The sequence below is a fragment of the Takifugu flavidus genome, chromosome 6, assembly GCF_003711565.1.
Source record: "Takifugu flavidus isolate HTHZ2018 chromosome 6, ASM371156v2, whole genome shotgun sequence".
Taxonomy (NCBI): domain Eukaryota; kingdom Metazoa; phylum Chordata; class Actinopteri; order Tetraodontiformes; family Tetraodontidae; genus Takifugu; species Takifugu flavidus.
This window is the reverse complement of record NC_079525.1, coordinates 11774254-11796782: the sequence shown is the minus strand read 5'-3', so window position 1 is coordinate 11796782 and position 22529 is coordinate 11774254. Positions and strand designations below refer to the sequence as shown.

General features: G+C 43.8%; 3 protein-coding genes and 1 long non-coding RNA gene across 11 annotated transcripts; 2 read left to right on the top strand and 2 right to left on the bottom strand.

Moving 5' to 3' along the window:
* Nucleotides 1–265: 265 nt before the first annotated feature.
* On the top strand, nt 266–2588 carry LOC130527911 (uncharacterized). 2 transcript variants are annotated; one of them, XM_057036759.1, is made up of 7 exons: nt 266–399; nt 644–800; nt 1152–1241; nt 1335–1395; nt 1678–1759; nt 1837–1912; nt 2000–2588. In XM_057036759.1, exons 1-7 carry the CDS (start codon nt 360–362, stop codon nt 2199–2201), a joined length of 708 nt encoding a protein of 235 aa, XP_056892739.1. In that variant the 5' UTR covers nt 266–359; the 3' UTR covers nt 2202–2588. The 2 variants fall into 2 exon arrangements, with proteins under 2 accessions (XP_056892739.1, XP_056892738.1); XM_057036758.1 differs by having other exon boundaries at nt 320–800.
* On the bottom strand, nt 2447–10646 carry LOC130527879 (centrosomal protein of 95 kDa-like). 6 transcript variants are annotated; one of them, XM_057036704.1, is made up of 21 exons: nt 10269–10646; nt 9661–9789; nt 9176–9283; nt 8943–9050; nt 8359–8428; nt 7544–7662; nt 7284–7438; nt 6627–6678; nt 6398–6465; nt 6053–6168; nt 5849–5978; nt 5663–5771; nt 5345–5520; nt 5177–5269; nt 4440–4572; nt 4118–4287; nt 3966–4040; nt 3713–3865; nt 3467–3613; nt 3312–3383; nt 2447–3228 (listed from the first exon to the last, which is right to left on the bottom strand). In XM_057036704.1, the coding sequence occupies exons 1-21, from the start codon at nt 10291–10293 to the stop codon at nt 3052–3054; spliced, it is 2385 nt and encodes a 794-aa protein (XP_056892684.1). In that variant the 5' UTR covers nt 10294–10646; the 3' UTR covers nt 2447–3051. The 6 variants fall into 6 exon arrangements, with proteins under 6 accessions (XP_056892684.1, XP_056892683.1, XP_056892685.1 ...); XM_057036703.1 differs by having other exon boundaries at nt 6053–6237; nt 9176–9305; nt 9737–9789; XM_057036705.1 differs by having other exon boundaries at nt 5849–5975; nt 10269–10589.
* Nucleotides 10647–10683: 37 nt separating this feature from the next.
* On the top strand, nt 10684–11720 carry LOC130527933 (uncharacterized). Its single transcript, XR_008951154.1, has 2 exons — nt 10684–11535; nt 11583–11720. It is a non-coding gene; the product is annotated as an uncharacterized LOC130527933 (long non-coding RNA).
* A 4172-nt stretch (nt 11721–15892) lies between these two features.
* On the bottom strand, nt 15893–21045 carry LOC130527890 (CD209 antigen-like). Of its 2 annotated transcripts, none has more exons than XM_057036729.1 (7): nt 20822–21045; nt 20599–20721; nt 19466–20524; nt 19286–19354; nt 18898–19022; nt 16475–16575; nt 15893–16409 (listed from the first exon to the last, which is right to left on the bottom strand). In XM_057036729.1, the coding sequence occupies exons 1-7, from the start codon at nt 20928–20930 to the stop codon at nt 16268–16270; spliced, it is 1728 nt and encodes a 575-aa protein (XP_056892709.1). In that variant the 5' UTR covers nt 20931–21045; the 3' UTR covers nt 15893–16267. The 2 variants fall into 2 exon arrangements, with proteins under 2 accessions (XP_056892709.1, XP_056892708.1); XM_057036728.1 differs by lacking the exons at nt 15893–16409; nt 16475–16575 and adding exons at nt 18128–18646; nt 18712–18812.
* Nucleotides 21046–22529: the final 1484 nt, after the last annotated feature.

Below are 22529 nucleotides of genomic sequence, written 5' to 3'. Positions count from 1 at the left end.
ATTGTGGTTTATGCAACTGGGTTGTTGTCCTTTTTCCCTTTTTAAATTGATTCTTTACAGATTTAAAATTCATGTTTACTGAATCGCTGGCAAGTAAATTGGTAACATTTGCCTTTCAAATGCTGGAAGCTGCTGCAGATTTTAAGTAACTCTTAAAACTTACATTATGAGGTTATCATTTATTACATGTTCTACAAAACAAACTTTCGAACCGCAAGTGGACCAAAACGCAAAAGAAATACGATGCAATAACCTTCCCGGTCAGAAGATGGCGCTAATTTCCTAATACGCTGGTTGATAAACTGCAGTAGAACAAGACAAAAATCCTAAAGTGGTCCATCTGTGAATTACCAAACAAAATGGAATGTCAGGCAGGAACCTCCCTGTTTAGCACAACAGGTAACACGGCGATTTTATGAAGTTATATTTATGTTTGCAGCCAACACGGCGGTCAGGTTGCCGCTTAGCGGATGTAATTTTCCTCAATATGAACGCAAAAACGAAGGAGAAGCAGCATTAGAACAACCGGCCGGGTGTAGATGGAGGAAAGATGCAGAAGTTTTGTTGCCATGTGAGCATTATCTGTACGTGGACTTGGTAAAAATGAATGACCACACATATTGTATGCTGCACACCAAAAAAGGCGAAGCGTCAGTCTCAGGGAGACGGAGACAGGTGAGAGACAGACGAAGGCATAAAACAAGGATCAATATCGGCGTCGCTTTTCCCAAATGGAGGTCTGTCAAGGTGGCCAATGGATTTCAGAACAACACCGAGGTCGCCTTCTTTCTGTTGGATCGGTGAGTGAGTCTGTCCTCCAATATTTGAAGAAAGCGGTGGTTTTAAATTAGTTTGCGCATGCGCACATGTGATGTGAGTACTGCGCTATTAATTTCTCATCTGCAATAACAAACCTGTGGATTGGAAATGTTTCTTGTCCCAATCTCGGAAAAATCAAATTTAAAAAAAAAAGAAAATGGACCTGGAGCATCTAGTTACAGACGTTTTAACGGGGTTTCAACGGCAGCTGAAAACGTGCCGAATCGAACGGAATAATAAGTTAAATCACCGATGATCCAACCGCGGATGGGTTCGAAAGAATCAAGTTTACAGAAGGAATACCGCATTTGATGGTCTGGTTTTGTCTGTAGATATGAGAAACGCATGTCTTCCACCGCATCATTCGCCCTTCAGAAACCTCCATCTTCCCCTAAATCCAGCATCCGTGTCCTCTCAGACAGGTAACCACAACACGCACGCACCACACTGTTAATGTTATATTGATCCTTTCGATCCATTTTCATATTAATCACGACTTTGCTAATGTGTTCCAGTGATGATCTTATCTTGGAAGATGAAGATGCTGTGAAATCCTTCTCATTTCATCTCAAACTGGTAGAAGTATTACCTAAAACCTTATTTTGCATAAAAAGATAATGACACACAATGTTTATGGATGCTTTTAGACATTTGTGTATATATTTCATTGAGATAAACTCAGTATTGAATCACGTAGGAGATATCTAAATTCTGTGTTCATTGAATCAAATATCCAAAATACCAGGCCACTTTAAGAAAAAACTGCCTCCAACTTTAACATGTTTAAATAGAATTGCTTTTGATTTTCGCTGATCTTCGCCAACCCTCGTCCGACGAGTTGTGGTTGTCTTCTTTCAGAAACCCCGGAAAAACGAACGTCTCAGTCAAAAATCAAAAGCCGATGAGACGGCAACTGATGAGTCGGGAAGCTGTAAAAGTGGTCAGTCGTGTTGCCTTCAGCAGTCCTGAGGAACATAACATATGTGCACTGTTCTAATGAAGAAAACAATTCACCAGATAATCCAGAAGAGGCTGAAGATTTCACCATCTCATTAAGTGTGGGAGACGGACGTCACCTCGTGGACCTGGGGAGGTACGATGACCTCAGGGTCAAATATCCTGAGATGACAGTTGAGGGACTCTTACTTGTGTTTCAAATGTATTTTTTCTTGGCTCTCAGCTCCTCGGAATCCATTGTTGACGAGGAGTGCATCCTGGAGCTCTTCGAGTCGTGTCGGACGTGTCACCGACGGTGCAGCTTCAGGAAGCGCGTCACAGGGCTGAAGCTTGAGATCACCCAGAAGTGCCGTCTGTGCCAGAGCTGCTGGAGATGGACCAACCTGCCGGATCTTGGCGAGGACTATTTACAGAAACTGAACTGAATTCGCTGTCCCTCTGGATCAGCAGTCGAGGCAACGACTCGGCCAGAGTCGGCTCATCAAAACATGGCAGTTGTTACCGATTGAGTCTAAGCAGCTTTGGAACCATTTGTGCTTCAAGGTCAAGTTTTTTTTTTTGTTTTACAACTTCAACTGTTCAGTTTTCAAACCCATCATAACCTGTTGAGGCCCATTAAGAGCGAGCCAACGCAGCCAATGTTCAGACACAAACTTGTTACACACCGATCTTTAACTGCAAGTCTTGGTGTATTTTAAAACAATCCTGTTTGAGGTTGTGGTAGAGGATTACAAAACTGCTACAAGAGAATTAAGGAAAAGAATTAAAAGTGATTATCGTCGCCCCCTGATGACCAGAGAGCACAACACCAAGCGGATTCAAAATCAGTTTAAAAATAAATAGTGGCACGGTTAAAACAAAGACATGTTGCATATTTAAAAGTCAGTCCATGTGTTATATTAAGACTCATCTGTTGTTCTAATTTGGCAACAGGAATTTTAAAAAATTTGCTACAGTATCAACACAGACTGCAGAGGGAAGGAGTCTCGTTAGAACATTCTTAAGTACTGAAACAGAAGAAGGGGACTTGGTCCAAGGTGTCATTAAAGTGTAGCAGCAGGGTGGAGAGGATTTCTTAGCTCATATGCTAGCAGCTACAGACGGTACAGTTCACTTCATGATCCGTAACAAGCGTAAATGTGACCGTTTTCATCTCTCAAGGCCGGGCAGAAGGCATCATTCGCCATCTGTACCATCACTTGTAGGGGGCGGAAACAGCGACGTCCAGTTTCCAGTAGGCGGAGCTTAAGCCAGCTCGTTGGTTCCCGTCTCTGCTCATTGCAGATAGCTGGTGTTGAACTGGAAGGACGCCATCTGCATCCGATTGCGCAGCCTCTGGACCTCCAGATCCTGGATGAAGTTGTCCTCGTCGTTGTGGCTGATGATCTTCTGCAGTTCCTCGATCTCGTGTTCCATCCTCGAACGCAATTCCCGCTTCATCCTCAGCAGGACCTGCCAATGCAAGAGTGAACAATTTGAATAATCCGCGCTCATCTTCAAAATCAAGGCACCGTGTATTGAACCAAAGTGTTCACCTTTTCCTGAGCTTTTTTCCGAACCTGGACCTCCTGTCGCTCCTGTGCCAGCTTTTCGGCTAGAATAGAAAACTATTGGAGAGAAACAGTGAAAGAATGTCGGCCTGAACCATGAAGGTTAATTTAAAAGAACAGCACGGCCAGTGTGATCCTACTTGGTCTTTGTAGTAGTTCTCCATTGATGTGACGTGATCCTGGTATCGCCTTTGCTGCTCCTGACGCTGCTCCCTGGCATAAGCTCTCTGCTCTCGTAGCCGAACTTTCTGTAGCTCTAAACTCTCCTCGAATAGCTGCCGAAACATCTAAACACACAGGGGCACAAATCAGTTGAACACCAGTTCAATCCTAACAACACGCTCTACTGTTGTAGAATGTTTCACCCTCTACAGTTCAGTGTTCACCTTCTCCTCTTTGGTGCGCATCCTCATCAGGCGTGCACGGTGCTGGACGTGGTAGTCGTCGTAGTATTTCTTGGCTCGTGCCGTCTGCTGTCTGTGTTCCCTCAGTCGGCTCTGGGTCATCTTCTGCTGCTGGATGCGCTCCTTGAACTCTCTCTGGAAGATTCAGTGTTTCAGGTTTAACGGGGCCACAACGGACGTCGCGATTGTGCAGATCAGGAAGACGACCGCGTGGAAAGGCGGTTTCAGGGCTCACCAGGCGTCTTTTGTGCTCTTGGTCTTTGTGGAGGTGCTCTACGAGCAGGTCGTGCTTCCTCTGGGCTTCCTGCAGCTGCAGAGAAGCAACAGAACAGTCAAACACGCTAAACTCTGCTGTCCCGGGAGAATCTGCAACGGCCACTGTCCAACCTGGCTGCCCAGTTTGCCACCGCGCCGACTGGACGGGGACGCCGCTGCGCGGAGCCTGTGGGCCTGCTGCATCTGCTGCTCCCACATGCGCCCCAGGGAGTGGGGGGAGATGTGGAGGTGCGGTAACTCCTCCAAGAGTGCAGGGAGCAGCTCGTTCTCATTCACTTTCACTGGGTGGAGAAAGGACAGAATAAAGGCGTGAAACAGAGGAAAGCTGGACAGAGATATGGCATATCCCCATTTCGAAAGAACTTCTCATCTTAATTATGGCAAAAGCCCAAAAAACTACATTTAAAGTGCTTTTCATTTAGTAAAAACTGACTTGAGGGGGGTCTTCTAATCTCGTGGCGTCTCCGCCCTGATGAGGGTGGTGTATGTTGGGGCGTTGTTCTGCCCCTGGATGGCGTGTTGACCTGAGAAACATCCCTCAGAATAGCCTCTCGGTACTGTCGCTCCTGCACACGCACCAAACAAAGAGTTGGTTTAGCAGAAACACACCGTTCCACACACATCTATGACGTTTTACCCATTATGTGCGTCTAGACCAGGGGTGGGCAAACATTTTGATTCGTGGGCCACAATGAGTTCTAACATTTGACAAAGGGGCCGGACCAGGAGCAGATGGATGGATGGAGTGCTTTGGTAACCTCACCTCATTGGAGAAAAAATACACATCTTGGGATATGGAGAAAACATGTGCTTTAATTTCAAATGAAAATGAAGAGAAGCATTACAACAAAATATCTGACTTTGGAATGAGTCTTAAAACACTTAAAATCAAATGAATAAAATGTGCCTTTTTAAAAAAAAAATAACCATTTCTATTTTAAAGCACTGAAAGTTCTGTTATCCTTCAGGATATCACCATCACTCTCCTCCTGACTGTCTTTTTTCTAGTGGGAAAACACCAGAATTGCAGTGAAAATTTAACATTAACAAGGTTTATTCATTTAATTTTTCAAGTTTGGCGGGCCGGATTAAAACGTTTAACGGGCCGCGTGTGGCCCCCGGGCCTTAGTTTGCCCATGCCTGGTCTAGACTGATACACAAATGACTTACGGCTTCCTGGGCCTTCAGACGTGCCTCATCTACATCTGCCTGGTCTTCGTCCTGACCTCTCTTTGACTCTTCATAGGTCCTATTCTGCTGATGCTGGAAGAGTTGAAATGTTCTCAAATTGTTGAATAGCAAGAAAACTTTAAGGGTTCGGGCTGGGAAATAAATCACCTCGTGTTTCCTGTGAGACCACCTTTGGTGTTGGTCCCGTCTTGAGTGTTGAGAAGCTGTGAGAAGGGTTGGTCTTACACCCTCCAGAGTGGAGGTGTTGCCTTGTTCCGGGAGGGAGGAAGGACCTCGTGAGGAGCCGGGCGATGAAGACTCAGTCTGGCGGCTGGATTCTGCATCTAGGAAACGTTCCAGTTTAATCATCGTCAGATGTCTTAAACCTACACGGAATTTCACAGGCAGCCCTGGTAAAACTTTGAACCTACTGATGTTTAATTTGAAAGGAGTTATGTTGGCCTACGACTGTCAGATTGTGCGTACCTGCGTGCTGTCTGGGAGTCCCGTGACACTCTGTGAGGCTCCCACTGTGATGCGACCCTTGGTCGTCCTCTCCCGTTTCTCCACTTTCAACCAGAACTCGTTTAAGCATCTAAAAACAGAAAGGGTTTATATTGAAACTGGACTCCGCTGAAGCGTGAAGGCAAAATCTCCTCTCCTTCGGAGCACCTGGTCGAGTTCCTCCAGCCGATGGGAGAGTTTCTCAGATATGTGGTGCAGCTCTTTCTCCGCCTGCTTATTCTTTCGTCTCTGGTCCGACAGGGATCCTTCCACGCCGTCCTCGGGCAACCTGCTCCTGCTCGAAAACACACAGCAAGCATCGTCACGCCGCCCTCGCGTTCCCACACCGTCGCCACCTTAGCCGTGCACTACCTTGGGCTTCTCTTGTATTTGTGGTGCGTCTGGGCGTCCAGGTGTCTATTTGTAGCGCACACGTCCTCATCGTCCTCCACGTCTGGAGGTGAGAGGGAGGTGGCAGGCCTCCCATCCTGCAGAGTGAGGTAAAGAACATCCGGCTGGGTGTGAAATAAAACCCTCCTGGGGCCTCCATTCGTTGGCTGAGGTCAGGCAAAAAAATAAAAAGATCAGCGTCAAAAAAAAATTGCATCTGCATTCAGTGCCGTGCCACATTTTTGTATTTAACACAAATCTCTTCTGTTCAGGTCGCTGAACCATCAAGCAGATTATTTAACAAGTCTCAGCTTGTTGCCGTCGTACCTCCAGTGTCTCCTCCTCCACCTCTGCCCTGGATTTCAGCTGACAGGGCAACGATCTCTCAGTCGCTGCTGGATACGAAGTGAAAGATGGAATCAATAACATTGTTGTTCCTTAAACTTCTGTGGCGATTTTCTACTTGGGGCCTTGCAATAAACATCAGATTGTCTCTATAACGATCTGTGACGCAGGCGTCAGTCCGATTCTTAGCTTTTGTGTGCGCTTTACCTACCAGGAGACTGTAGCCCGTTGATAACCACGACGTCAGCTGGTGGCTGAGATCTCTGTAGATTAAAAAGTGATGAGGAAATTAAAACGAGGTCAAGAACGAGCGGTAAATACAGTCAGTTGCTCAAAGGAAATGAACCATCAAACGTTCCAGAAACCTTAAACCTGTCAAAAGTGATGTCGCCTCTGTTGATACCCTTTACTCATAATATTACTCAAAAATGAATAAATAAAGACCCTTTGTGCTCAAGAAATTACAGATCCAAATAGTCACATCACGCAACTGAATCGCTTGGTTCATATGAAAAGGATCTTTTGTCAGAGGGACACAATGACTCGCTTTCATTCCCAATACAGGAGCGCCATGGGCTTCTGCCCTCCCAAATTCTGTTCATCACACCCTGAAGAAGCAAACGCAAAAACTAAAGGTGAACACACACTCTCTCTTATTAAGTTGTATTTTTTTAGAGCACTGAAATATTGTTGGGCGTGAAAGAGTCGTCTATATGGCAGAATATCCAAATGTGCCCACATGTATGAACGATCTTATATTATGGCATTCATTTCACATTCATTGATTTACTGTAATTTCTTGTTTCTAAAGTGGGGAAGATTAAGTTTCTGTCCAGCAGTAAATCATCTTTCTGTATCGCAAGACTACCTCAGTGGCGCACTCCCCCGTGTGGCCTTGGCTGGGACGGTCGCCTACTGGGGGGCCATCGCTCTGGTTCGGTGCCTGCAGAGCAATGGCTGTGAGTGGGGATTCGGTCTGGGGACCATCGTGGGTCTCGGTGGGACGTGAGGTAGTGACTCCATCTGAGGTGTGGAACAGAACAACCAGTTGTGAACCATATTAAAATATGGTCATATTGTGCAGTCATATTGTTTGAACCTAACGCTGTGCCGTGTTTACTGTTTTACCTTCCTGTTTGGCTGTAAATGTGCGTGCCGAGACCCCCAAACCCAAGAGTTCACCATCCGATCTCTGCTCCTCAGCATTGGATGAATGGAGGGAGAGTTTACTGGCGTGTACAAGAGACCTGATTGATAACAAGATATTAAATTCATAAGAACTTCTTTAAAATACTTGTGGACCAAATACTTCCTACTCTGTGCTCCCCCTAAAGCCACAGAAATCCCAGATAACTGCACACCCTCTGGTACGCACAGGCGATGCTCTGCCTCACTCGTGGTTACTCCTCCTGCCCGTATGTCCACCATGGGACCCCGTTTCTGGAACGCACTCCCCAAGGATATCCTGACTGTGACACCTCCATCCACCTTCAATTTACATCTAAACAGGTGGCCTTTAGAGCACGAATCTTAAACCTTCATCTTTTTTATGCTGAAATTTGGGCCGTTTAAACAGAAATGGTGTGATCAACATAGCATTTAGTGGATTCCCGCAGTAGTCACCAAACACATGGATCTGCCGGGCGACATTGTTTAACATCCTAATATTTACACTGCTAACTGAGCCACGCTGGGCATTGCTTCAACAGGATGTACCATCCGAAAGTGCACTTAAGGAAAATGCCAAATGCAGGGCGTCTAAAAGGCGTCACTGGGGCGGCACACAAGCCGTCAAACAGCTGACACAGACACATAGACGAAAAAGAAGTGATACTGTAATGTAATTCAATCATTATCATTTTATAACACAATTCCTATATTAGCAAGGACCTCTCTCGTGTTCTAGGACATAAAATACACTGCTGAAAAGGTGAAGTTCTTACTCTCCGATGGAAGACGAGGATTGTTCGGGCTCCTCTGTGGCGGTACTGTTCCTCACTGCTGCGATTCCATCTGAAAAGATAAAGATGTGAAGAGCAGCTAAAAGAACACATCAACAAATCATCATTGCAGCTCCAATCAATGGCAGAGCCAAGAACAAACACGCTTTACAATCAAAAAGCAAGTTTTAAAAGCTCATAGAAACACATCGGACCAACAATTATCAACTACTAATTGGAGCATGGCAGTAGGCTGACAGAGGGCCTCATTCAAACAAAGACATCCTCAGTTCTGCCAAAAGAGCTGACTGTTCAGTGGAAAGGCCCAAAAAAGTAGACAGAACATCTAACCTCAACAAAGATAGTAAAGAGGAAATACACTGAATATTTAAAGTTGTGAAATTTGCCCTTTCACCACTGCTGACCCACAACGAGCAGAATAATCTGTCATCTCTGATCGTATCTTGTTGTTAAAAATCCTTTCCAATATTATGGAAGCAGCAGTTGGCAGAAACCTTCATAGAATAATCAGAAATTGTAACCAAAAAAACAGAAAAAAAACAGGAAGGGAGAGTGATGGCTCCCACCATTCTGTGACTCTTCGATCGTTTCCTCTTTAAGATATTCGAGGAGGCCATCAAAGATTTCCAGGAGGTTCTTGATTGAATCCTTATCCCCCCGGATGACATTTTCACCTGTAACCATGCAGACATCTGTTATATTTACCACTCAACAAAAATAGAAGACAAAATATTCACTTTTCACTCAGAAACACATGTATGCCAAATAAAGTCCTTATTTCTTAAGTAGATCACGGTACCTGTAATGTGCGAGAGGCTGATCTGAAGGTAATCCAGGGACAGTGAATCAATCACTGACTGAACGTTATGGATATCATCCTCCTGACTTCCTGCCGCTGCGATATAATCTAAGCACAAACAAACACACCACTACGGATAAACAGAACACATAAAACCATTCAAGAAACCACTGATCCAAACACGTGGCACACATTTAGCTCTAATTGCTTGCAATCACAACACCGTTCATATTAAACAGCTCATGCCTGCATTGCTAACTACAGCAACACCACAAGTTCTGTCAACTCCAGAACCCCATATCATTAACCTTTGACCCTTGGTGGTGTGGATGGGAGTTGAGAAACTGGCCAAGAATACACGCATGGTATATAATCCTAATGTATCCGGGATTAAGCAGGAAAAGCCTCACAAATGCTTGTTATGACAAAAATGCTCTACATATTACTGCATCACGTGACTAAAACAAGCTCTTCAGGCTGTTTACCTGGAACCTTTTCCCCCAGAATGTTCTCGTAAAGAGCAATGAACACATCTGCATCACAGTCCGTCAGCTTCCTCACCCTGGGGTTTGTGTGACACTGGCGGAGCAGATTATTTGCCACATCGATCCAGTCTGCAGAAAACCAAAAAGTCAAGGGAGTCCTTCCGGTCACTGCGGGAGTCATTTTTCCTCTCACCGAACAGCGACCGTAAACAGTGGAACCGAAAGAACGGCGTCAATAATTAACAGCAAGTTTTGGTCGTAAACTACATGGTAGTAATGGCTTAATGTTACTACAAACTACAGGCAAAGGTACAGACTAGTTTAAACGCCATAAATCACCTCCAGCTTTTTTCCCGAAACTTTCATCGGTAGTATGAAAATACTCAGGCATGGTGCTAATTTAGGAAGAAAGTACGTCTCTAAATGACAAAAACTGGAGACTGATGACTTAATCGTGTTTTAGATGTTAACGGTTAAATAAGACAAGTCCAAACTTTGACCATAAATGACAACGGGGAAGTAGCCGAAAGCAGGAAGCTAACGTTAGCGTCAATTAACCATACGTGTCGTTAGCCTTGAATGCACCGGACCACCGAATCCCAACTTACCTCTCTCCCCCTCCTGGGTTCCCATGAAACAGTTGGGAAAATGCGACGGCCGTGTGCTCAAAATCCACGACAGACAGACCTCATGAAGCCAAAAGCTCCCAAGTGTTCATGAATAGCTCCGGGTCGGTGACGGTGTTGTGGTTTTCACTGACTGACCAGGAACTCTCCGCCTGTGGCGATCCGGCAAGATCGTCAACCAGCCGAGCCTTTGAAGCGTTGTACCCGAGGCTAGCTCTATGACAGAACTGATTGCCTTTTTAAGAATAAGATAACATTCAACATAATATACAACACGACTCCAGTTCAATAATCAACGCATTTCGAGGTAATATAACCGCAAACATGCAGTTAATATACTGGTAATGGGGCGAACGGTGAGACAGGGAAGAGTCCAAAAATACGGCTCACCAAAAAGATGGGAATTCCCATCAGCGCTGCTAACTCTGGTTTAAAATGGACGTCTTGTCTGATTGGATGCAACACTTCTTCTTTGCTGCGTGAATCTCTCTTTTGTTTGTTTGCCTCCCCTGCTGGTTACTTGGTGGTACTGTCTGCGAGGTAAAATCGTGGATCCCGATAAAGTTCGCGTACACATAGGCAGTATTAATACGAGATTAAATAGCATTGTAGGATGTTTTAGGATGCGTGCCCAGTGGCTTTTGATCATTGGAAGATCAAAGTTCTTTTGAATCTGAAAAATCGCCAAATGTATCAGTGTTGTATCATAGTCCTGAAACAAGCATCCAATTGTTTCATGATTCCATTTCCATTTTTTTTTTTTTTTAACAGATATTTTCATTTTAAATGTTACAGCGTAACAATGTGTGAGGTGAAGTATTTGTTAGTGGTGAACTGTTTCTCATGAAGTAGAAGTGAAAATATAAATCACTGTAGCCCTTTGCAACAATGTAGTTTTATTTGACATCATTGAAACGCCGGTCTAGACAACCACATCTTGTGTGATTCATCAAAAACAACTGATTTCTCGAGTGGGAGAAGGGTTGCAGCATCAAATCACACAAAAAAGACTTTCACTTCCCTTTGCTATTGAAAACCTGCGGTGGTTACCCGTATTGGCCCGAATATAAGACGGTGTTTTTTGCGTTGAAATAAGACTGAAAAAGTGGGGGTCGTCTTACATTCGCGGTCTAGACATTATACCCATTCACAACGCTAGATGGCGCCAGATATCTTTAAAGCGAATGCTGAACTTAACGTCTCAGGCCAAAGCGAACCCCTGTCACGAAGAAGAAAAATAAAAATAGCGGTAGCACGAAGAAGAAAAATAAAAAATAGCGATAAGAAAGAAAAGAGAAGAAAATAAGAGAAGAGATAACAGAAAATAGAGAAATGTAGCGACAATCTGGAGAAAAGTGGGTCGAAGATATAATCATTTGTTTCAGATGTACTGTAATTATTTTCTGTATAAAAATTAAATTTGGTGTTCAAAAAGTCGTTTTTCAAACTTGAGTCTTGAAAAAGAGGGGGTCGTCTTATAATCAGGGTCGTCTTATATTCGGGCCAATACGGGTACTAGCGTGAAGTAATACAATGCAATGGATGTTTTTTTAAAACCTGATGATTCATATACCGGTACGTCTCAGGACAGATCTGCATACAAATACAACTTAGACAGGATCTTGGCCTGCTTGTCCTCCAGCACTTTCGGGGGTGTCTCACACCTGGACCCCGGGATCTCCAGTCCATACTCAGTGCAGATGCTCCTGTACACCAGGGGTCACCAACCTTTTTGAAACCAAGAGCTACCGCTTGACACACTCCTCTAAAATAACAAATTGTGTGTGTGTGTGTGTGTGTGTGTGTGTGTGTGTGTGTGTGTGTGTGTGTGTGTATCAATAACTTAGAATGGGTAACAGAAAAGATCAATATTCAACGCTATTATTATTAATCTCAGCAATTGTTCAGATGATCACTTCCACATTTGATCAGAAAAAAATGTCGAGTTTTCACCAGACCCTTTCAACCATAAGAAACTAAACCATTTTAACAATTCATAAACTATGTTGAACCATGTTTTAAAAAGTTATGCAACATTTTTTTTAAAAAATTGACTTTCATATTGAATAAATCTTAACTGAACAAATCTACTGCAATTCTGCTCAAAATCTGTTACATTTTATAAACACACTTTTAGCTCATGGGCCTCCTCTGACTGTAGAATGCTTCCCGGGGGGTAGTTAGCATTAGCATTGTAGTTTTCATGAAGCGTAGTGAAGCGTCGCTCCACATTGTGCTGCTTCGCCGTCATCACAGTCGCCCCACAGACGCAACATACACACCTTCCTTTCACAGTAGTAAAAAAGTACTCTTCCTCCCATTTACTTTGAAAATGATAAATGTACTGTCTTCTTTTTGCCATGTTTTTGGGGTAGAAAATTGCACTCCACTGCCCGCTAGTTTATTCTCCACAAGCGCAAAGGTTCTTTCATGCGCACAATACTGACCTTTGAACTAGGTCAGAGTTCACCTTCACTTTATTTATATTTTTATTTACTTTTAAGACATTGTCATTTTAAAATCTGTAAATGCAGGTGTGATTTTTAAAAAAATAGCGGTAGAAAAAATGTTCTTAGACGCACCTCACTTGCGAGCTTTGCTATTTTTAGAACAGGCTTGCGGGCGACTTGGTGCCCACGGGCACTGTGTTGGTGACCCCTGCTGTACACTATGCCAGCCACCTGGTTATGCCGCTCCATGTACAGTGCCTTGCGAAAGTATTCGGCCCCCTTGAACCTTGCAACCTTTCGCCACATTTCAGGCTTCAAACATAAAGATATAAAATTTAATTTTTTTGTCAAGAAACAACAACAAGTGGGACACAATCGTGAAGTGGAACAAAATTTATTGAATAATTTAAACTTTTTTAACAAATAAAAAACTGAAAAGTGGGGCGTGCAATATTATTCGGCCCCCTTGCGTTAATACTTTGTAGCGCCACCTTTTGCTCCAATTACAGCTGCAAGTCGCTTGGGGTATGTTTCTATCGGCTTTATGTTTTGGATCATTGTCCTGTTGGAAGATAAATCTCTGTCCCAGTCTCAGGTCTTGTGCAGACTCCAACAGGTTTTCTTCCAGAATGGTCCTGTATTTGGCTCCATCCATCTTCCCATCAATCTTAACCATCTTCCCTGTCCCTGCTGAAGAAAAGCAGGCCCAAACCATGATGCTGCCACCACCATGTTTGACAGTGGGGATGGTGTGTTCAGGGTGATGAGCTGTGTTGCTTTTACGCCAAACATATCGTTTTGCATTGTGGCCAAAAAGCTCGATTTTGGTTTCATCTGACCAGAGCACCTTCTTCCACATGTTTGGTGTGTCTCCCAGGTGGCTTGTGGCAAACTTTAAACGAGACTTTTATGGATATCTTTGAGAAATGGCTTTCTTCTTGCCACTCTTCCATAAAGGCCAGATTTGTGCAGTGTACGACTGATTGTTGTCCTATGGACAGACTCTCCCACCTCAGCTGTAGATCTCTGCAGTTCATCCAGAGTGATCATGGGCCTCTTGGCTGCATCTCTGATCAGTTTTCTCCTTGTTCAAGATGAAAGTTTGGAGGGACGGCCGGGTCTTGGTAGATTTGCAGTGGTCTGATACTCCTTCCATTTCAATATGATTGCTTGCACAGTGCTCCTTGAGATGTTTAACGCTTGGGAAATCTTTTTGTATCCAAATCTGGCTTTAAACTTCTCCACAACAGTATCTCGGACCTGCCTGGTGTGTTCCTTGGTCTTCATGATGCTCTCTGCGCTTTAAACAGAACCCTGAGACTATCACAGAGCAGGTGGATTCTATTTATCATCATCAGTCATTTAGGACAACATTGGATCATTCAGAGATCCTCACTGAACTTCTGGAGTGAGTTTGCTGCACTGAAAGTAAAGGGGCCGAATAATATTGCACGCCCCACTTTTCAGTTTTTTATTTGTTAAAAAAGTTTAAATTATTCAATAAATTTCGTTCCACTTCACGATTGTGTCCCACTTGTTGTTGTTTCTTGACAAAAATTTTTTATCTTTATGTTTGAAGCCTGAAATGTGGCGAAAGTTTGCAAGGTTCAAGGGGGCCGAATACTTTCGCAAGGCACTGTATGCCTTGCCTGCTAGCATCTTGCACCCTGCTGTGATGTGCTGGACTGTCTCAGGGGCGTCTCCACACAGTCCGCACCTGGGGTCTTGTCTGGTATGGTAGACCCTGGCCTCTATTGCTCTGGTGCTCAGGGCCTGTTCTTGTGCAGCCATGAGTAGGGTCTTTCAGTCTGGCCTTTTCTAGGCACTGGTAGGTTTTCTCGATATCAGCCACTTCCTCAATTTGTCGGTGGTACATTCCATGCAGGGGCTTGTCCTTCCATGATAGCCCCTCGGGCTCCTGCTCCTTGGTGGACTTTTGTTGCCTGAGGCATTCACTCAGCAGTGGGTCAGTGGGGGCCATCTTCTTGATGTACTCTCGGAGGCTTGTTGTTTCCTCCTGGACAGTAGTTCGGACACTTACTAGTCCTCAGCCCCCTTCCTTTCTCTTTGTGTACAGCCTCAGGACACTGGACTTAGGATGAAACCCTCCATGCATGGTGAGGAGCTTCCTTGTCTTGATGTCAGTGGCTTGTATCTCTTCCAGTGGCCAGGGTATTATGCCACCAGGGTATCTGATTACTGGCAGGGCGTAAGTGTTAATGGCCTGGATCGTATTCTTACCATTCAGCTGACTTTTCAGCACCTGTCTTAACCTCTGTAGGTATTTAGCTGTGGCTGACCTCCTAACTTCCTCCTCATGGTTACCAGTTACCTGGGGGATATTTATAGCTTTCCTGCACATCTGTGACGTTCCCTTCAGGTAGTTTAATCCCATCAGTTGTGATCAACTTTCCTCTTCTAGATATCCACATTTATCTAGTCCTAATGACATCCCGATGTCTTTGCTATAGATCCCAGTGAGGTGAATCAGGGTCAATGTCACGTTCGTTCTTGGCACACAGCTTGGTGTCATCCATGTAGAGGAGGTGGCTGATGGTTGTTCCACTTCAGAACCCAAAGCCACTCTTTGTGATGATCTGGCTGAGGGGGTTTAGGCCTATGCAGAACTGCAGGGGGGGACAGGACATCTCCTTGATATATGCCGCATCTGATGCTCACCCGCACAATTGGCTTTCCAAGCAATCCCAAGTGATAGCAACCTCAGGAAGAAAGAACATGAGAAGCTGAAGAAATTTGTATTTTCTTGTATCCGTCCAGCTGCAGATGTCCTGAAACACTTACACAAAATGCATTTTTCACAGGCATGTGGCTGTAAATAAGAGGAACCGTCACTTCTGCTAGTTATATTTTCATACCTCCATATCTATCGTTGCAATCTATTTTCTTAACCACTTTTTTCCTGTTTTCGGGGTCACGGAGAAAGTTCACATATGAGCGAAGGCAGGATACATCACTGGATGGGTCACCAGTTCATTGCAGGGCATTTGTTAGTTCGGCACCTTGCTCAAAGGCACCTTGGCAGTGCTCTGAACGTGTTCTGGCACTTGTGATGCTAAAAAAAAACCTGAATTCAACTGCTGTCTTTTACCACTTTAGATTGAATAATGTTGACTAAAGAGGGAGAGCAGAGACGTGTTCAGTTATTAAAAGCTTATGAAGCACACTATTTTTTATTTTGTTCATTGCCAAACTGGCCCAGAGTTGTAATAACAAGCGTAATAGATCACATCATTGACACAAAGCTGCTGCTATTTTAGTAACTACCAGTGAGTAAATAAACAGACCCAAAGCTGCTGATGCGACTGGTTCATCCGTGCATCACAGGCACCAGTTTTCCTGCTTCAAAATGCACCAACACACAGTGAAAATACACTTTCACAAACCAAATATTGCAGAAGCAGAATGTCCTGTTTTCAAGATCTTTTAGCTGATTATCAGTGCATCACCAACACCGTTACCATGGTTTCAGAGGCGACAAAAGATTTATTTGCTGATTTGTTTACATGTCGGTCACTGAAAAAGCTTCTTTTCACAGATCCAGAAGAGGGAAAGGGAGCAGGATTCATCGTTCCAGCTCTTTTCTGCATTGAAGTTCTTTATATCACCACAATTTTCGCCTTTCCCGCCGTTCGGCTCCTTTGAACTCCAGTAACTGGAGAAAAAGAAGACTTGTGTCAGAAAACAACCAAAGTTAGTCCTCTTATCAAAGACAGTAACCTTGTAGACATCGCCGTCCCGTCCACCCATTTCCACGACCCCTCGTTGGTCACGTCGGTCAAGCCGATCCACATGTACTTCTGGAACCGGTTGGCAAAAGCCTTGTTTCCAACACAAACCATCAAAAAGGTGATTAAATTAAACTCTCTGGTGAATATTTGGTCCTGCTGTTGTGAACTGTGATACCTGCTCTTCTTTGCTGTTGATGATCAGCAGGTCTGCACCTTTCTGACAACAGTCGCTTCTGCTCTGAGCCCAGGTTTTCTTGGTGGAGGAAACTTGGTAGAGACTTCCATTGAAATACACCCATTCTTTTCCAGCGGGGCAGGAAACACACATGGAAAAATCATATAAATATGTTTCGATAAGTCAGAGTCTCATCTGTGAGAAATGAGAACTCTGTGGAGGAGAAACTTCAGAATAAATCTTCATCGTTGAAAATTTGAGGGTGTAGAGGTTAAATTAGCAAAGTACACATATGGAGAAGTTTTCAGGTTGTTTTTTTTTTGAGTCTTTGGCACTTCTCAGAATCTCTGAAAAATGACCTTTCTTCAGTTACCTCCTAACATTTTTTGTAATTCGTCGGTGTCTTTGCTGAGGTTGTTGAACCGCTGTTGGACCTCCCTGTTTTGGGTCAGTAGCTGACTCGTCAAGTTGGTGTAGATGGTGACCAGTCGAGCCAGTTGCTTTTCTGAGCTGTGCTTTGTATCTGTGACACATTCCCCATTAAACATTACTCCATTTGCTGCCATCGCTGACATCAAAATGAAAAGATAATCGTTGGCGAAGTGAACAACCAGACGTTTGTGGAGAAAATATAGTAATTTACACAGGAAACCCATAGTTGTGAGGCCAACCACCAAGAGAAGGCAGATCAGGGCCAGAAGTGCAGCAGCAGCAGCTCGGCGCAGCCTTTTATCCGAACGTTGATCATTTTCAGCAACTGTAATGCAAAAAATACATTATAAAAAGTTTCATTTTCTGCATCAGTCCAAATGTCATTAACGTTTTCGTGTTTTCATTCATTTAGGTGTCTCTTCTGCTATATCTAGGATGTGTTTTAACCTTTATCTGCACAAGCCAACACAACTATTAGAATATTTCCTGGGATTAAATTTCATCCTGAAGCCAAATTTTCCAAGATTTCTGTCCTTTTCTTTTACAAACATGATGTTAAGACTCAAAACTAGTTTCTCTTTTAGCAATTCTTGTATTTTAACTGCGACAATCATCAACAACACATCTTTCTCTGTGTTGGTTACCTGAAAACGAGGCTTGTGGGGTCTTTACCTCCTGATTGGAATCCTCGTACACATGTCCACAACACTGACGACAACGCTCCATCCTGTCTGGGTGACCTGCTGGTCTCTCTACGTTCTCATAGAGGTCAAAGTCATCAATCATGTCCATCTGTTCTGATGGTCCTGCTGCAGATGTCTTGAAACACTTACACAGCATGCATCTTTAACAATTGTCTGGTTTTAAATAAGAGGAACTGTCACTTCTGCTAGTTATATTTTTAGGATTTCATACCTCACAACCAAACTTAATGTTGTGGAATAAACATGAAACGCTGGAGAAAAAAATCTGAGCTCAACTGGCTTTTACCACTTTAAATTGAATAATGTCGACTAAAGAGGGAGAGCAGAGACGTGTTCAGTTATTAAAAGCTTATGAAGCACAATATTATTTATTTTGTTCATTGCCAAACTGGCCCAGAGTTGTAATAACAAGCGTAATAGATCACATCATTGACACAAAGCTGCTGCTATTTTAGTAACTACCAGTGAGTAAATAAACAGACCCAAAGCTGCTGATGCGACTGGTTCATCCATGCATCACAGGCACCAGTTTTCCTGCTTCAAAATGCACCAACACACAGTGAAAATACACTTTCACAAACCAAATATTGCAGAAGCAGAATGTCCTGTTTTCAAGGTCTTTTAGCTGATTATCAATGCATCACCAACACCGTTACCATGGTTTCAGAGGCGACAAAAGATTTAATTGCTGATTTGTTTACATGTCGGTCACTGAAAAAGCTTCTTTTCACAGATCCAGAAGAGGGAAAGGGAGCAGGATTCATCGTTCCAGCTCTTTTCTGCATTGAAGTTCTTTATATCACCACAGTTTTCGTCTTTCCCGCCGTTCGGCTCCTTTGAACTCCAGTAACTGGAGAAAAAGAAGACTTGTGTCAGAAAACAACCAAAGTTAGTCCTCTTATCAAAGACAGTAACCTTGTAGACATCGCCGTCCCGTCCACCCATTTCCACGACCCCTCGTTGGTCACGTCGGTCAAGCCGATCCACATGTACTTCTGGAATCGGTTGGCAAAAGCCTTGTTTCCAACACAAACCATCAAAAAGGTGATTAAATTAAACTCTCTGGTGAATATTTGGTCCTGCTGTTGTGAACTGTGATACCTGCTCTTCTTCGCTGTTGATGATCAGCAGGTCTGCACCTTTCTGACGACAGTCGCTTCTGCTCTGATCCCAGGTTTTCTTGGTGGAGGAAACTTGGTAGAGACTTCCGCTGAAATACACCCATCCTTTTCCAGCGGGGCAGGAAACAGAAAAACGAAACGCAAATGTATAAACTGTTCTTCCGCATCAGGGGTCTTTGGCCCAGTTCTACAAGGGCTCTCATCCAGCCACGTTTTCTGTCCACCCAGGTAGACACCTGCTTTGACCTGAGGTTCCAGTGCCCTCAGTAAAAACTGGGTAGGAGGGAAAACCTGGCTGGATTCGAAGCCTTGTCGGACTGGGTCGATGACCCTTGTTCTCCAGAATGATCAAGACACCAGAATCATACCAGGATTATTCAGAGATCTCTTCAGGTTAGCTCTCTCCTCAGTCAATCTTTCCAGACTGGCAATTGAATCTAAAAAAAAACAACAACAAACAAATTATTTAAACTATTTAAAATGCACTTCTGCAGCGTATTTTAGAGGAAATCATGCGATGAAGGTGAAATCCATCAGAACTCACTTACCCTGAAGCTTTTTCTGGACTTCCTGTGCGGCTGTGCTCAGCTCTTTCACTTGCTGTTGCAACTGGTTCTTCTCTTGGGTACGTTGAAAGTAATTAGTCTGTATTTGATCTTTTTCTTCAGCCAGGTTATCATAACTGGTCTGTATTTGATCCTTTTCTTTAACCAGTTTATCATAACTGGTCTGTAACTGGTAGATCTGTCTCGTCAGGTTACCTTCTAACTGGTGTCTTTCCCTGATGAGGTCATTGTGACTGGTCTGTAACTGGTAGATCTGTCTCGTCAGGTTACCTTCTAACTGGTGTCTTTCCCTGATGAGGTCATTGTGACTGGTCTGTAACTGGTCTCTCTCCTGCTTCAGGCTCTTGTGACCGGTCTGTATTTGATCCTTTTCTTCAGCCAGGTTATCATAACTGGTCTGTATTTGATCATTTTCCTTAACCAGTTTATCATAACTAGTCTGTAACTGGTAGATCTGTCTCGTCAGGTTACCTTCTAACTGGTGTCTTTCCCTGATGAGGTCATTGTGACTGGTCTGTAACTGGTCTCTCTCCTGCTTCAGGCTGTTGTGACTGGTCTGTATTTGATCCTTTTCTTTAACCAGGTTATCATAACTGGTCTGTATTTGATCCTTTTCTTTAACCAGCCTTATGTAACTTGATTGCAGTTGGTCCAGTTCTTTGGTGACATTGTTGTAACCAGTCTGCAACTGGTCTCTTTGTTTAGTCAGGTTTTCTAACCAGTTCTGGCTGGTGTTAAGGTGGTTGTAACTGGTCTGCAGGTGGTCATTGTCTTTAGTCAGTTTGTTGTTCCTCTTTTGTAACTGGTCTCTCTCTGTAATGAGGTTGTTGTAACTGGTCTGCAGCTGCTCCTTTTCCTTCATCAAATTGTTGTAACTAGTCTGTAACTTCCCCGTCTGCTTCGTCAGGTTATCCCTTAACTGGTATTTCTCTGCGATGGCATGTGTATAACTGGTCTGTATCTGGTCTCTCTCTTTAGTCATGTTGTAGCTGGTCTGTAACAGGGTCATCTCCACTTCTCTGTTAGCTTTGCCGCTGTTAACTGTTTAAAACATCAACAGTGAGGATTAGAATCGGCTTCAAGATTCTGTGGCTGGTTTAAATGCCCATACTCACAGATGGAACTCAGAGTTTCAAACCGAATCAAAAGTCCAATAAAAAGGAGGAGGAGGAGGAGGAAGAGCAGGCAGAAAAACAACACAGCACATCTGGAAGAAGATTTCTTTACTTTTCCATCACCTGAAGGTAAAGCAGTGAATAACCACGTTCATACCAAAACGCCATCCCTCAAAATTACTCCTCACTCAGGTTCTGTAAATAATAATAATAATGTCATTACCTGCTACATTGATGACTTTACTGTCTGCACCAAATTTGATCAGAGAGTCACAGGAGTCTTCCTTTGTCGTGGAATTTTTTTCATCCTTAACATAGAAAACCATCGCCATATTTCAAACGTATGGATGAGATGACGGTCTTGTTGAAAGTGAAGTTTTCCGTTTGTTTCCTCCCTTATGATCTAGCTGGAGCATCTCTCTCCTCCCCTCCTTCCTTATTTAAGTTTTGTTTTTGCACTAATGCTTAATCAGTAAAATCCAACAAAACCTGCAAAGCTCTGCAAAAGAAAGACTGATGTGTGCATTTTCACACGGCAGAGCGGCTGGGCTCTTCTTTGGCCCTTTTATTTTTAAATCTCTCCATATCTACGCCAGGTAGCTACGACCTAGTTTGAGGATCACAGCAGCTCCAGTTTAACGCATATTATGATGTCAAGAAAGAGGTTTTGACTGGCAATTAGGAAGGTGAACATATCCAATTATCTTTTGATGTTATACTATTGTAATGCTTGAAGAATAATTGCCCCCCTTCCGCGGTTGATTTATTAAACCGCCGAGAGAATTTGGTGCTGACTTTTTCCTTATTTCTGCTTCTACTGTCTCTCAATCATACAGCACCTGGTGAACCTTCTGGAAGCTCTGGAAGCAGCTTGTAACAATGTTACCTTTGCAATTTAACACAGTTAACCCCTCCAGATAAAAAATGTGATCTGAAACTTACTGAATTGACGTGAACTGAAGGCTTTTTTGGTCATCATGTTCTCAATGAAGCAACAGTTCAGGACTAATAATTGAGGAAACATGCGGGTTCAATGATCAAGTCAAAGGTTCTTGACCTTCTTATTGAGAACCTCAGTGGTTAAGGCCACTGACCTTGATGCACTCCCAAAGCCCGCTAAAGTAAATGACTGACACTAAGGTTCATATAAAATGCCTAGAAAAGTTAAATAGCAACAGAAAATAAAGATGAGTTTGTTAAGGCAAAAGCTGGACTGGACACTGAACCCACAATGCAGACCACGACCAGAAAAGTCCTTTTCCAAAAAGGTTTATTCAAAATACAAGCAAAACTTGCAGATGTAGCCCAAACGAGAGCAGGCTGGATCCAGGAAATGAGGCTGAGTGTGGCAGCTGAGGCTGGAAGCAAAAACAAATGGAAACAGGGAATCCAAACGTTTGCTTTCGAGCACACTAGCCGGTACCCAATTACCACTCAGCGTTTAAGAGACGAACTGGCAGCGCATGAGAGGACGAGCTGGAGATAAATACAGCTGCTCCTGATGAGCTGACAAGCAGCAGGTGAGGAACTCCAGAGGGGTCGGAGAAACCTGCCTGCCACCCCCAGCCTGCACAGATGAGGGAAAAGACAAAAAAAAGACAGGGCAGGGGAATAAAAACAAATCTAACCTCCCCATCCTAACAGAATTATCTTCTGCAGGTATCATGAGCTGGCCAAAAGAGGTGTAGAGTCCACTGGTGGAAAGTAGAGAAAGCTCCTCGCCGTGCATGGGAAGCAATGGCTGAAAAAGGCTGGACCGGCAGACATCCCAGAGGCCCTGATCGTTGCACCACGGGGACAGAGAGCACAAGAGCGTCAGAAGCCTGGACAACCAGCTCCACGCCAGGATGTAAGGAGCAAAGAGGCCCCTGACACAATCCAGCACATAACAGCAGTTTGTTCGATGCCACATCCAAGTGGCTGGCACAGTT

Coding starts and splice junctions, on each gene's coding strand:
- LOC130527911 (XM_057036758.1), top strand. CDS start 430: ATGTTTGCAGCCAACACGGCGGTCAGGTTGCCGCTTAGCGGATGTAAT. Junction 1,242..1,334: donor ATCCGTGTCCTCTCAGACAG/GTAACCACAACA, acceptor AATGTGTTCCAG/TGATGATCTTATCTTGGAAG. Junction 1,760..1,836: donor GTCGGGAAGCTGTAAAAGTG/GTCAGTCGTGTT, acceptor ACAATTCACCAG/ATAATCCAGAAGAGGCTGAA.
- LOC130527879 (XM_057036701.1), bottom strand. CDS start 10,293: ATGGGAACCCAGGAGGGGGAGAGAG. Junction 6,466..6,626: donor CAACGGGCTACAGTCTCCTG/GTAGGTAAAGCG, acceptor CTTCGTATCCAG/CAGCGACTGAGAGATCGTTG. Junction 4,041..4,117: donor GTGGCAAACTGGGCAGCCAG/GTTGGACAGTGG, acceptor GCTTCTCTGCAG/CTGCAGGAAGCCCAGAGGAA.
- LOC130527890 (XM_057036729.1), bottom strand. CDS start 20,930: ATGGCGATGGTTTTCTATGTTAAGGATGAAAAAAATTCCACGACAAAG. Junction 20,525..20,598: donor TGAAACTCTGAGTTCCATCT/GTGAGTATGGGC, acceptor TGTTTTAAACAG/TTAACAGCGGCAAAGCTAAC. Junction 16,576..18,897: donor TCAACAGCGAAGAAGAGCAG/GTATCACAGTTC, acceptor GTTGGAAACAAG/GCTTTTGCCAACCGGTTCCA.